At 46.7% G+C, this 14,058-nt stretch overlaps 1 protein-coding gene across 3 annotated transcripts in view; it reads right to left on the bottom strand.

The window, feature by feature from the left end:
- LOC140390143 (uncharacterized) overlaps nt 1-14,058 on the bottom strand; it is a 78,284-nt gene that overhangs the window by 13,091 nt on the left and 51,135 nt on the right. Inside the window, exon 2 of one of the 3 annotated variants that reach the window (XM_072475076.1) lies at nt 9,343-10,822. In XM_072475076.1, coding sequence (XP_072331177.1) covers nt 9,358-10,458 — 1,101 coding nt within the window. In that variant the 5' untranslated portion in view covers nt 10,459-10,822 and the 3' untranslated portion in view covers nt 9,343-9,357. Of the gene's footprint in view, nt 1-5,024; nt 10,823-14,058 lie in introns of those variants that run through there. The other 2 variants (XM_072475077.1, XM_072475075.1) reach the window with 2 other exon arrangements.

Raw genomic sequence — 14,058 nt, 5'->3', positions numbered from 1 at the left:
GGAGGCGGTGGTTCTAGTGAACGTATATGCCCCGAACTGGGATGATGCCAATTTTATGAGGCGTATGTTGGGACGTATCCCGGACCTAGAGGCGGGAAAGTTGGTAATGGGGGGAGACTTCAATACGGTGCTGGACCCAGGGCTGGACAGATCGAGGTCCAGGACCGGGAGGAGGCTGGCTGCAGCTAGGGTGCTCAAGGACTTTATGGAGCAGATGGGAGGAGTAGACCCCTGGAGATTTAGCAGGCCTAGGAGTAAGGAGTTCTCGTTTTTCTCCTATGTCCATAAAGTATATTCACGGATAGACTTTTTTGTTTTGGGAAGGGCGCTGATCCCGAAGGTGACAGGGACGGAGTACACGGCTATAGCTATCTCGGACCACGCTCCACATTGGGTGGACCTGGAGATAGGGGAGGAAAAAGAACAGCACCCGCCCTAGAGAATGGACATGGGATTATTGGCAGATGAGGGGGTATGTTTAAGGATGAGGGGGTGTATTGAAAGGTACTTGGAGCTTAATGACAATGGGGAGGTTCAGGTGGGAGTGGTCTGGGAGGCGTTGAAGGCAGTGGTTAGAGGGGAGCTGATATCTATCAGGGCACATAAAGGAAAGCAGGAGGGTAGGGAAAGGGAGCGGTTGCTGAAAGAACTTTTGAGGGTGGACAGACAATATGCGGAGGCACTGGAGGAGGGACTGTACAGGGAAAGGCAAAGGCTACATGTAGAATTTGACTTGTTGACTACGGGTAATGCAGAGGCACAATGGAGGAAGGCACAGGGTGTACAGTACGAATATGGGGAGAAGGCGAGCCAGTTGCTGGCCCACCAACTGAGGAAGAGGGGAGCAGCGAGGGAGATAGGGGGGGTGAGAGATGAGGAGGGAGAGATGGAGCGGGGAGTGGAGAGAGTGAATGGGGTGTTCAAGGCATTCTACGAAAGATTATATAAAGCTCAGCCCCCGGAAGGGAAGGAGAGAATGACGTGCTTTCTGGATCAGCTGGAATTCCCCAAGGTGGAGGAGCAGGAGAGGGTGGGACTGGGAGCACAGATTGAGATGGAGGAGGTAGTGAAAGGGATTGGGAGCATGCAGGCGGTGAAGGCCCCGGGACCAGACGGATTCCCGCTGGAATTTTATAGGAAGTATATGGACTTGCTGGCCCCGCTTCTGACGAGAACCTTTAATGAGGCTAGGGAAAGGGGGTAGTTGCCCCCGACTATGTCAGAGGCAACGATATCGCTCCTTCTAAAGAAGGAAAAAGACCCGCTGCAATGCGGGTCCTATAGGCCCATTTCTCTTTTAAATGTGGATGCTAAGATTCTGGCCAAGGTAATGGCGACGAGGATAGAGGACTGTGTCCCGGGGGTGGTTCATGAGGACCAAACTGGGTTTGTGAAGGGGAGACAGCTGAACACGAACATACGGAGGTTGCTAGGGGTAATGATGATGCCCCCGCCAGAGGGGGAAGCGGAGATAGTGGTGGCGATGGATGCCGAGAAAGCATTTGATAGAGTGCAGTGGGATTATCTGTGGGAGGTGCTGAGGAGATTTGGCTTTGGAGATGGGTATATTGGATGGGTACAGTTGCTGTATAGGGCACCGATGGCGAGTGTGGTTACGAATGGATGGGGGTCTGATTATTTCCGGCTTTACAGAGGGACGAGGCAGGGGTGTCCCCTGTCTCCGTTATTGTTTGCACTGGCGATTGAGCCCCTGGCCATAGCACTGAGGGGTTCCAGGAAGTGGAGGGGAGTGTTTAGGGGAGGAGAAGAACACCGGGTATCTTTGTATGCGGGTGATTTGTTGTTGTATGTGGCGGACCCGGTGGAGGGGTTGCCAGAGATAATGCGGATACTTGGGGAGTTTGGGGATTTTTCGGGGTATAAATTGAACATGGGGAAAAGTGAGTTGTTTGTGGTGCATCCGGGGGAGCAGAGCAGGGAAATAGAGGATTTACCGCTGAGGAAGGTAACAAGAGACTTCCGGTACTTGGGGATTCAGATAGCCAAGAATTGGGGAACCTTACACCAGCTTAATTTAACACGATTGGTGGAACAGATGGAGGAGGACTTCAAGAGATGGGACATGGTGTCCCTGTCACTGGCAGGTAGGGTGCAGGCGGTTAAAATGGTGGTCCTCCCGAGATTCCTCTTTGTGTTTCAGTGCCTCCCGGTGATGGTCACGAAGGCTTTTTTTAAGAGAATCGAGAAAAGCATTATGAGTTTTGTGTGGGCCGGGAAGACCCCGAGAGTGAGGAGGGGGTTCTTGCAGCATAGTAGGGATAGGGGGGGGGGCTGGCACTACCGAGCCTAAATGATTATTACTGGGCCGCCAATATTTCAATGGTGTGTAAGTGGATGGGAGAAGGGGAGGGAGCGGCGTGGAAGAGATTGGAGAGGGCGTCCTGCAAGGGGACCAGCTTACAAGCAATGGTGACGGCACCACTGCCGTTCTCACCGAAGAAATACACTACAAGCTCGGTGGTGGTGGCAACATTAAAAATTTGGGGGCAGTGGAGACGGCATAGGGGAAGGACGGGAGCCTCGGTGTGGTCCCCGATAAGAAATAACCATAGGTTTGTTCCAGGGAGAATGGATGGGGGATTTGGAGCATGGCGAAGAGCTGGGGTAGTACAATTGAGAGATCTGTTCGTAGATGGGACGTTTGCGAGTCTGGGAGCGCTGACGGAAAAATATGGGTTGCCCCAAGGGAATGCATTTCGGTATATGCAACTGAGGGCTTTTGCGAGGCAACAGGTGAGGGAATTTCCGCAGCTCCCGACGCAGGAGGTGCAGGATAGTGATCTCAGAGACATGGGTGGGGGATGGTAGGGTGTTGAACATATACAGGGAAATGAGGGACGAGGGGGAGATCATGGTAGATGAGCTGAAAGGGAAATGGGAAGAAGAGCTGGGGGAGGAGATTGAGGAGGGGCTGTGGGCTGATGCCCTACTTAGGGTAAACTCGCCGTCCTCGTGTGCCAGGCTAAGCCTGATACAATTCAAGGTTCTAAACAGGGCGCATATGACTGGAGCCCGGCTCAGTAAATTTTTCGGGGTAGAGGATAGGTGTGGGAGATGCTCGAGAAGCCCAGCGAATCACACCCACATGTTCTGGTCATGTCCGGCATTACAGGGGTTCTGGGTGGGGGTGGCGAAGGTGCTTTCGAAGGTGGTGGGGGTCCGGGTCAAGCCAAGCTGGGGGTTGGCTATATTCGGGGTTGCAGAAGAGCCGGGAGTGCAGGAGGCGAGAGAGGCTGATGTTTTGGCCTTTGCGTCCCTAGTAGCCCGGCGCAGGATATTGCTTATGTGGAAGGAAGCCAAACCCCCGGGCGTGGAGACCTGGATAAACGACATGGCAGGGTTTATAAAGTTAGAACGGATCAAGTTCGTATTAAGGGGTTCGGCTCAAGGGTTCACCAGGCGGTGGCAACCGTTCGTCAACTACCTCACAGAACGATAGAGGGAATGAAAAAGAAAGAAAAACAGCAGCAACCCAGGGGGGAGGGTGGGGGAGATCCGGGCGGGCTCTTAGGGATGTCATTGTATATGTATAGACATTTGTTATAGGTAATGTATATTGGACTGTTGGATTGTATCTTTGGAGAGTAAATATTTTTGACAAGGCAGTTGCAATTTAGTTTTGTTTTTGTTTATATATTATTTATTTATTTGTTTAAAACTGGCCACTGTTATTTATATTGCTTTATTGTTGTTTAAAAGAAAAACTATGTTCTGTTATGTTTGGCCAAAAAATCTTGAATAAAATATATTTATATTAAAAAAAAGATGTCTGAATGGGTTGCAATTGTGTGACAGTTTCAATCATTCATTGCCTGGCATGGTGGCATAGTGGTTAGCACTGCTGACTCACAGCACCAGGAACCCAGGTTCAATGCCAGCCCCGGGTGTGGATTTTGCACTTTCTCCGTGTCTGCGTGGGTTTCCTCTGGATGCTCCGTTTCCTCGCAGTCCAAATACGTGCAGGTGAGGTGGATTGGCCACGTTAAATTGCCCCTTCGTGACCAGGGATATACAGGTTATATTACGGGTTAGGATGCGAAGTAGGCCGAGATAGAGTGCTTTTTCAGAGGGTTTGTGCAGGCTTGATGGGCTGAATGGCCTCCTACTGCACTGCAGGGACTCTAGGATCCTGGTGTATCTCATTCCAACAGGAAAAAGGCTGTTCAAGTGTGAGGTATGTGAGCAAGGCTCCACAGGCTCATAAGATCTCCGAATACACAAACTGTGCCTCTTGTACTTGCCGAGCCTTCACAAAATCAGGAAAGCTTGAATCATTGACACATTCACAGAGAGGAGGAACCATTTAAAAATAAATACATTTAATGCACCCAATTCTTTTTTTCCCCAATTAAGGGGCAACTTAGCATGGCTAATCCACCTACCCTGCACATCTTTTGGGTTGTGGGGGCGAGACCCACACAGACATGGTGAGAATGTTCAAACTCCATACGGCCAGTGACCCAGGGCTGGGATCGAAGGGATTCACAAAAGCCAAAACTCCCTTCACCCTGTCTGATAAAGCTATTTGTCAATATCTTTTAAGTTGGTCAAGTTTGGTAATAAAAATTGCGTGTCCCACCTTTTCAACATCGTCTTCCAAACAAAGAATAGGATACAAATCTGACTTCGTAACTGGGTTGACCTTTCCATAGTCCACATATCATCGTTGTGTTCCAACTGGTTTTGGTACCATGACAATCGGTGAGTCCAATCGCTGCAACTCAGTTTGATGATATCATTCTTAAGCATGTTTTCAATCTCCTTTTGTACCTGTGCTAACTTCAGTGGATTGAGCCTGAATGGATGTTGTTTAATAGGAACAGCATTTCCTACATCATGCATTTAAAATTTTTTTTTAGAGTATCCAATTATTTTTTTTCCAATTAAGGGGCAATTTAGCATGACCAATACACCTAACCTATGCATCTTTGGGTTGTGGGGGTGATACCCACGCAGACACGGCGGCGAGAATGTTCAAACTCCACACAGACAGTGACCTGGGATTTGGTATTTTAAAATAAAACTTTATTTTAAAAATATTTTTATTAGGGTATTTGCAAGTTTTATAATAATAACAATAACAGCGACAAACACATGGTACAATAAACATTTCCACCTTCATCACAATCTTCACACACCCCAACCATAAAACAACAGTCCGGCCCTCTTTCTCCCCTCCCCCCCACCTTTGGAATTCTGCTTCGGCTGACATTTTAATTTTCCCCGAGAAAGTCGACGAACGGCTGCCACCTCCGGGTGAACCCAACCATTGACCCTCTTAAGGTGAACTTTATTTTCTCGAGACTGAGAAACCCAGCCATGTTACTAACCCAGGTCTCGACACTTGGGGCCTTCGAATCCCTCCACATTAATAAGATCCATCTCCAGGCTACCAGGGAGGCAAAGGCCAAGACGTGGGCCTTTATCGCCCCCTGAATTCACAGCTCTTCCGGCACTACAAAGATCGCCACCTCCGGACTCGGCACCACCCGTGTTTTGAGTACTGTGGACATTGCCTTAGCAAAACCCTGCCAAAACCCTCCAAGCTTCGGGAATGCACAAAACATGTGGACATGGTTTGCTGGGCTTCCCGCGCACCTCACACACCTGTCCACTACACAAAAAAACTTGCTCATCCGGGCCACGGTCATGTATACCCGGTGGACTACCTTGAATTGTATCAGGCTAAGCCTGGCACATGATGAACATAGAACATGCATAGAACATTACAGCGCAGTACAGGCCCTTCGGCCCTCGATGTTGCGCCGACCTGCAAAACAAATCTAAAGCCCATCTACACTATGCCATTATCATCCATATGTTTATCCAATAACCATTGACATGCCCTTAATGTTGGTGAGTCCACTACTGTTGCAAGCAGGGCATTCCACGCCCTTACTACTCTGAGTAAAGAACCTACCTCTGACATCTGTCCTATATCTATCTCCCCTCAATTTAAGGTTATGTCCCCTCGTGCTAGACATCACCATCCGAGGAAAAAGGCTCTCACTGGCAACCCTATCCAATCCTCTGATCATCTTGTATGCCTCAATTAAGTCACCTCTTAACCTTCTTCTCTCTAACGAAAACAGCCTCAAGTCCCTCAGCCTTCCCTCATAAGATCGTCCCTCCATACCAGGCAACAGTCTGGTAAATCTCCTCTGCACCCTTTCCAATGCTTCCACATCCTTCCTATAATGCGGTGACCAGAATTGCAAGCAATACTCCAAGGATGTATTAACCCTACTTAGGGCATCTGCCCACAGACCCGCCTCTATCTCTCCTCCTAGCTTGTCTTCCCACTTGACCTTAAGCTCCTCCCCCAGAGTTTCCTCTGATTCCAACAGTACCTGGTAAATATCTGATACCTTCCCCTCTCCCACCCAGGGAGACGACTCTGTCCTGTATTCCCTGTGGCGGCAGCAGCGGGAAGGCTGGAAACTGCCTTTTCAAAAAGTACAATAAAACTTTATTAACATATTAAACTCTTTAACATCAAACCGGAAATAAAATAGCTGACAATTACCCCTTCAATACCCATCTCTATTCCCAATTAAACAACAAAAATGAAAAAAACTACAGCTCTCCATCCATCCCAATGACAGAGTAATGCTTACTTTCCAGAACTGATTTGGCTCCTGTTAGAACCCCTGCACACCCTGGCTGGAGGTCTTTAATAAGCTGTTTCAACTGGTTTGTTTTAGCTTCCCCTTTGCCTCAGACAAGTCTGTACCGCTTTACATATGATTAATTTTTAACTATCCTACTGCAAGAGCAAAATACCTTACTTCTGGTCTCAAGGGTTAGCTAGATCAAAACACAACTACAAAGCTTTCTCAAAAATGTCCGAATCACTTAGCTCCACCCAGTAATGACATCATCTCCCCAAGCAAAAAACAAATTAACTCCCCAGGCTGAAAACACATGAATTCTCCAGGGACTTCCTCTATTCAAACAACTGTACGTCAGCCCAGGCTTTTGACTCTGGTCAATTTCAACTCTGGCTCCGAAAAGCTTTCTGGTCTTGCAAAACAAGATCATTTTAAAAAACATGACTACAGTCCAACACACTTTAACCGAGGCTGTTAACCTTTGAATTGCCAAATGTTGATAATCCAATATATCTGAACTCCTGCGTTTCCCCGAGAAAGACTTGCATTTATATATTAACTTTCATTAATTTGGTTTCTGAAAGCACTTTACAGCCAATGAAATGCTTTTTATAGTGTGGTCACGGTTGTAATGTAGGAAACTTGGCAACAAATTGGTGCACAGCAAGTTCCCACAAACAGCAATGTAATAATGGCCAACTAACCTGATTTTGTGAAGTTAAATTCAGGATCCACATTGACCTGGACATCAGCGATAACTCCCCTGCTCTTATACAACATAGTATTAGTGGGATCTTTTACTTCACCTGAGAGCAGAGAGAGCTTTGGTTTAATTGATCTTGAAAGATGGTACCTCTGATAGTGCAGCACTCCCTCAGTGCTCAAGTCTCTAGTGAGACTTTCTGACTCAGAGAAGAGTGATAACTAAGCCATGGCTGACAATAAACTAGAATTTTCTATTCTATTAGATTCAGTTTCTAAGGGGTTAAATCCCAAGGCTGTGTCCATTTGCTTTTCCCCTGTAAACTGGCAGCCTGAAAGTTTGATTTGATTTAAATTGGTAACTAGTTGGAGCTGCAGGTGTCAGTGTTGTCTTTGTGTCTGGGTTCCTAAGCTGTCAAAGGTGGTAAAGTCCCTGGCGTCAGCTGGAATGGACATCTTAAGGGATTGGCTTCAATCAGTGCTGCTGATTAACCACTCTGCTGCCATTCACTCATGATGTTTTACTGTTAAGGCACAGTTCAAACAGTCTATCAGGAATAAAACCTGAGGAATAACCCATTCTTCCTATGAAAGCTCAGTGTTCGTTTCAGTGAGGTTTTTGAGCTTGTTTTCAAATCCCTCCATGGCCTCACCCCTCTCTGTCTCTGTAAGGAGTGAGAGAGGTAGGAGAGTGGAACAGCATGAAAGTGGAGTGGTGACAGATAGAGAGAGTGTAGAGGTAGGAATGTAGAGAGAAAGAGGAACTAGAAATACGAGAGCAGGTGGATTAAATTATTTTGTCCCTCCAGTATCTCCCTCTCTCCTGTGTCCCTCGCCGTTTATATGCTGATACCACTATTGTACGTCATCACTGCCTTGGACTCTGTGGGTCTTCCTCTTCTGATCTGCTGTCAAACACATCCGAGGCTACACATCCCACACTGATGTCAGTTTGAAAGCCTCCGAGGATGAAGAAAGCTGTTCCCACACTAGAAATCTCTGTCACACATTTACCCAGGGGAACTGAGACAGCAGCTGCAATAAGTGAGGTTTTATTCGGACGGGACAATGACAAAATTAAATTCCCACCTACTCTGCTGCTGAAATATTCCTCATTTCACCAGTCAAGTTTCCCAAGCTGCAGAAAACTCCTGTTACTCCAGAAATGTTTGGAGCAATTTGAATTTTAAACGATGTTCCATGTGGTGTGTAAAAATGGCTACAGTCTTCAAACCTTTATTCACATCTGATAACATTAGGTCACATTAATATGACAGCGTAAAAAGGTATTTCTCCAAACCTTCCCTTCCTCATAAAAGAAATGACATGCACTACCAGTTGCGCCACAGAGTGTGATGTATTCAGCAGTTTTCTATACATCTTAGAACCCTGCTTCATCTCAGATCAATGCAGAGACACTAGTTCAAAATCTAATCATGTTTATTTACATTACTTTAAAATATTTCATAAACTACAGGATTCTATACCCGTGGCGGTCTCTGCCACAACCTAGGTCTTCTTTCTGGAATAAAAGCAAATTACTGCAGATGCCGGAATCTGAAACAAAAACAGAATGCTGGAAAATCTCTCTAAGTCTGTTGACATCTGTAGGGAGAGAAAACAGAGTAAACGTTTTGAGGCTGTAAGACTCACAGCTAAAGAGAGGGAGAAATGTATTGGTTCATATACTGAAGAGGGGGTAGAATGGGTGGAACAGAGTAGATGGTCAATGATTACCGGGAGCTAGGGAAACTCTGTCTAACTAACTCTCGAATTTCAACCACAGGAACCATTAAACAATCAAGCACAGTTATGTTGATCAGAGAACTGACAAACATAATCAAACACAGATCAATCATAGTCCACAAAGAAAACTAACAAAAAAACATTTGTGCTTTCTTGTCTGCTCTAACAGACACATTGCACACATAGGGTGGGACTTTGCAGTCCTGACAGTGGTGGACATCATTATGGGTGTTAAAGACGTCACAAAAGCTTCATCACAAACCTCACATTTGAAGGGTTATTCCAGGCTGTGGCTCCTCTGATGGAGCAGGAGGCTTGAAGACATTGAGAATGATTTATCACACACCTCACACCTAAACGTTTTCTCCTTGTGGGTGAGTTTGTGTCTGTTGAGTATCTTTGACATGGAGAATGATTTGTCACACACATCACAAGTGAATGGTTTCTCCCCTGTGTGGGTCCGCTCGTGTGCACGGAGGTTCCCTGAATTGGAGTATGATTTGTCACACACCTTACACCTGAATGGTTTCTCCCCTGTGTGGCTCCTCTGATGCAGCAGCAGGTGAGAGGATGTGAAGAATGATTTCTTGCAGACCTCACACATGAATGGTTTCTCCCCTGTGTGGCTCCTCTGATGGAGCAGAAGGTGAGAGGATGTAAAGAACGATTTCTTGCAGACCTCACACATGAATGGTTTGTCCCCTGTGTGAATGAGGCGGTGTTGGTGGAGGCTCCATGATAACGAGAATGACTTGTCACACACCTCACACGTGAATGGTTTCTCCCCTGTGTGACTGTTTCGGTGTTTGCGGAGGTTCCCTGATAATGAGAATGATTTCTCACACACCTCACACTTGAAAGGTTTCTCACCTGTGTGAACCCGGTTGTGTTTCTGGAGATCCGATGTTGATGGGAATGATTTGTCACACACCTCACACGTGAATGGCTTCTTGCCTGTGTGAATGCGTTGGTGCTTGCACAGATCCGATGACGTTGAGAATGGTTTGTCACACACCTCACACGTGAACGGTTTCTCTCCTGTGTGAATGCGTTTATGTTTGCGCAGATCAGATGACGATGAGTAGGATTTGTCACACACCTCACATGTGAATGGTCTCTCCCCTGTGTGAACGCGTATGTGTAAGCGGAGTGCGGATAACCACGAGAATGATTTGTCACACACCTCACATGTGAATGGCTTCTCCCCAGTGTGCATTCGCCGATGATTCACCAGACCTGATTGTTGTGTAAAGCACTTGTTACACACTTCACATTCAAACGGCTTTTCCCCAGTGTGACTGCGTTGGTGAATCTCCAATATTGATGGATATGCAAAAGCTCGATTACACACATCACACTTGAATGGTTTCTCTGCCATATGGCTTTCCTTGGTACTGGTGAGAAAACAGATGCACCTTGTGTGTTAGGTGATCTTATGAGCCTGTGGAGCCTGCCTCAGACTGGAACCACCTCTCCCCTGTAGGAATGAGTTAGTGGTTCATGAGACTCAATGAACGATTGAAGCTCTCATCACACATGGAGTCCATTCTCACTTCCTCCCAGCCTCACGCTTTCCAATTCAGACACAACCAATTTCACTGTCCAAACTTCAGAGTTGAGCAATGTTGTGAAGGGACTGGATGTCTTCCCACAGTTGTGCAGTTATTCCTTGCGTGATGGTCAGGATCTATCTGCAGTGTCTATCCTCTCTGTATTCTCTGGTGTAGTATGGTGCAATCCTTCTGTAAAACAGGAAAAGGAAACATGATTCGACCAATTCACGATGAGCAAGAAAATAATTTTTTAGTTTTATTTTTCAAAAAATAGATTTAGAGTACCCAATTCATTTTTTCCAATTAAGGGTCAATTTTACCGTGGCCAATCCACCTACCCGGCACATCTTTGAGTTGTGGGGGCGAAACCCACACAAACATGGGGAGAATGTGCAAACTCCACACGGACAGTGACGCAGAACCCGGATCAAACCTGGGACCTCGGCGCCGTGAGGCAGCAGGCTAACCAATGCGCCAGTGTGATGCCCCTGTAGCAAGAAAATAATTAAGTAGTAAGGTAGGGCCTATCAGATGTACATGGTAACTTGTGGGTTGATTCAGAAGATGTGGGCATGGTTCTCAGAGTATTTGACTCTGTCTTCATTAAGGAGAGGGATGATTCAGAGGTGGAGTTTGAAATATTGGATACAATAAGCATAGTGAGAGAGGGGGTACTGGAGGGACTAGAATCCTTGAAGGTGGATAAATCTCTAGGGCCGAAGGGATTGTATCCCAGGATGTTGAAGAAAGCCAGGGAGGATATATAGCAGATACTCCAAGGATCATTTTCTAATCCTCACTCGATACAGGTGAGGTCCCAGAGGATTGGTGATCTGCCTGCTGTACCATTACTAAAAAAGGGTGCAAGGGATAGACCAGAAAATTATTGGCTGGTCAGTCTGACTTCGGTGATTGGCAAAGTATTGGAAAGAATTGAGAGACGGGATAAACTGCCATTTAGAAAGGAGCGGACTGATCACGGAGAGTCAGCTTGGTTTTGTGAGAGGAAGACTGGGTTTTACTAACTGAATAGAATCTTTTGAGTAACAAGGAGGATTGATGAGGATAGTGCAGTAGATATTGTCTACATGGATTTCAGGAAGGTATTTGACATGGAAGACTGGTCAGCAAGTGGAAGTCAATCTGGAAAAGTGCGAGGTCTGACATTTGGGAAGGGTAACCAAAGCAAGTGAGTACTTAATAAACGGGAAGATATTGAGAGGGGTTGAAGCAATGAGAGGCCTTGGAGTGCATGTCCACAGGTTTGTGAAGGTGACAGGACAGATGAACAAGGTGGTGAAGAAAGCTCATGGAACAATTTCCTCTGTTGGGCGAGGTTTTGAATACAACAGCAGGGTTGTAATGATGAAACTGTATAAAACACTGGTTAGGCCACAGCTAGAGCGTTATGTACAGTTCTGGTCACCACATTACACAAAGCACAATATTGCTCTGGAGAGAGTACAGAGGAGATTTACAAAAAAGTGCAACTTGGCCGAGCTAAATTGTCCCTTCGTGTCCAAAGGTTAGGTGGGGTTACAGGGATATGGCAAGGCAGTGGGCCTAGGTAAGGTGCTCTTTCAGAGGGCTGGTATACAGTGGATGGGCCAAATGACCCCCTTCTGCACTGTGGGGAATCCTATGACTTGTTTTCCCTAGCTGAGGGTTCAATTATCAGGGGGCATGGATTTAAGGTGATTGTTAGAAGGATTAGAGGGGACATGAGGAAAACCATTTTCACCCAGAGGGTGATGGGTGTCTGGAATTTGTGGCTGAGTTTGAAATGCTCAACTCATTTAAAAGGAACCTGGATCAGCATCTGAAGTGCTGGAACCTACAAGGCTAAGGACCAGGTGCTGGAAAGTGGGATTAAAATAAGCGGCTAGTTTATTATTTATTTTTTGGCCAGTGCAGACATGATGGGCTGATTGACCTCTGTCTGTGCCACAACGTTTCTATGGTTCATCTCCTACTTTGCTGAAGTGATGATCCCCATCATTTCTATTGATACTTCCATGAAATGTGGGTGTCTCTGGCTAGGTCAACATTTGCCCATCCCTAATCGCCCTTGATGGTGGTGAGCTGCCTTCTTGAACCGCTGCAGTCCATGTGGTACAGGTACATCCACAGCGTTGTTCGGGAGGGAGTTCCAGGATTTTAACCCAACAATAATGAAGGAATGGTGGGTGTCTTGGAGGGAAACTTTCAGGGGTTGGATTTCCAATGCATCTTCTCCCCTTGTCCTTCTAGGTGGCAGAGGTTGCTGGTTTGGAAGGTGCTGCCAAAGCAGCCTTGGGGAATTCCTGCAGTGTATATTGCAGATAGTGCGCACTGCTGTCACTGTCTCAATGATGTGGCGATGCTGGCATTGACTGGGGTGAGCACAGTAAGAAGTCTTACAACACCAGGTTAAAGTCCAACTGGTTTGTTTCGAATCACTAGCTTTTGTAGCACAGCTCCTTCCTCAGGTGAGCTTCGGCTTCATCACCTTCGAGAGCTTGGAAAATGCCAGCGATGCGATGAATGTGCTGAATGGCCAGTGCCTGGACTGGACTGGCAGATCCGGGTGGACCACGGCGAGAAGAGGTCGGGCGTCGGCGGCTACAGAGGCGGTCGCGGTGGCGGCTACAGCAGTTCCAATTACAAGCAATATGATTACAAGGGAAGCGGCAACTCCCGTTGCAGTAGCTACTAATGATACAGCTCCAGATAGGGATACCGGCCAGCCAGACATTTTCCAGATCGTCGTGATCATCGGCCGTTTACTGTTTCTGAAGGGACTTTTTGGGGGAGCGAACGCCGTCTAATCTCTTGAATTCAATCTTGCTTATTTGGGACGCTGTCTAACTTCTCCCCACCCACATACACCTACTCTGGAATCGCAGAAAAGGGGTTTTCAATCCCACTGGGGGCCATGTTCTGAAATTTAAGTGCTATTTTGTTCAAAAGTCCCTTGCCAGTGAACCTTCCTTATTCCGCCACAATAACTTACTGTGTAGCTTTTATTAAGTTGCTAAAAAAAAAAATCATGATTTTTTTATTATTTGGGTAAGTTGCATTTCGTACGTACTTGCAATTTTATCCTCTGGGTTTTGCATGCTTTTCCCAGTATTGGGACTCAATGGTGTTGTACCCTCACATTCCTTGTTTTTTAAAATATTACTTTGCCACCCCGGTTGGCTGTGGTTTAAAATGGCACAGTCACCTTGCGCACATACTTCATGCTCGAGTCTGCCTCCACAAGGTGCTCCTGTCCGCCTGCCTGGCTGGCTGGCCGCAGTAACCTTTTGGGTCGCCAGCGTGCCTGGGCGAGTTGCTTCCTGCATCAAGCCTTCGATTGGCGCCTATCTTCGACCAATTTTGGAAGTGTGATTTTTAAAAAAAAGTTGCCAGTTATTTGATTTGAAGTGGGGTGGGGTGTGTCT

This window comes from Scyliorhinus torazame, chromosome 14 (assembly GCF_047496885.1).
Source record: "Scyliorhinus torazame isolate Kashiwa2021f chromosome 14, sScyTor2.1, whole genome shotgun sequence".
Lineage (NCBI taxonomy): Eukaryota > Metazoa > Chordata > Chondrichthyes > Carcharhiniformes > Scyliorhinidae > Scyliorhinus > Scyliorhinus torazame.
Note: the sequence above shows the minus strand (reverse complement) of the source record. Positions and strands in the feature narration are given on the sequence as shown.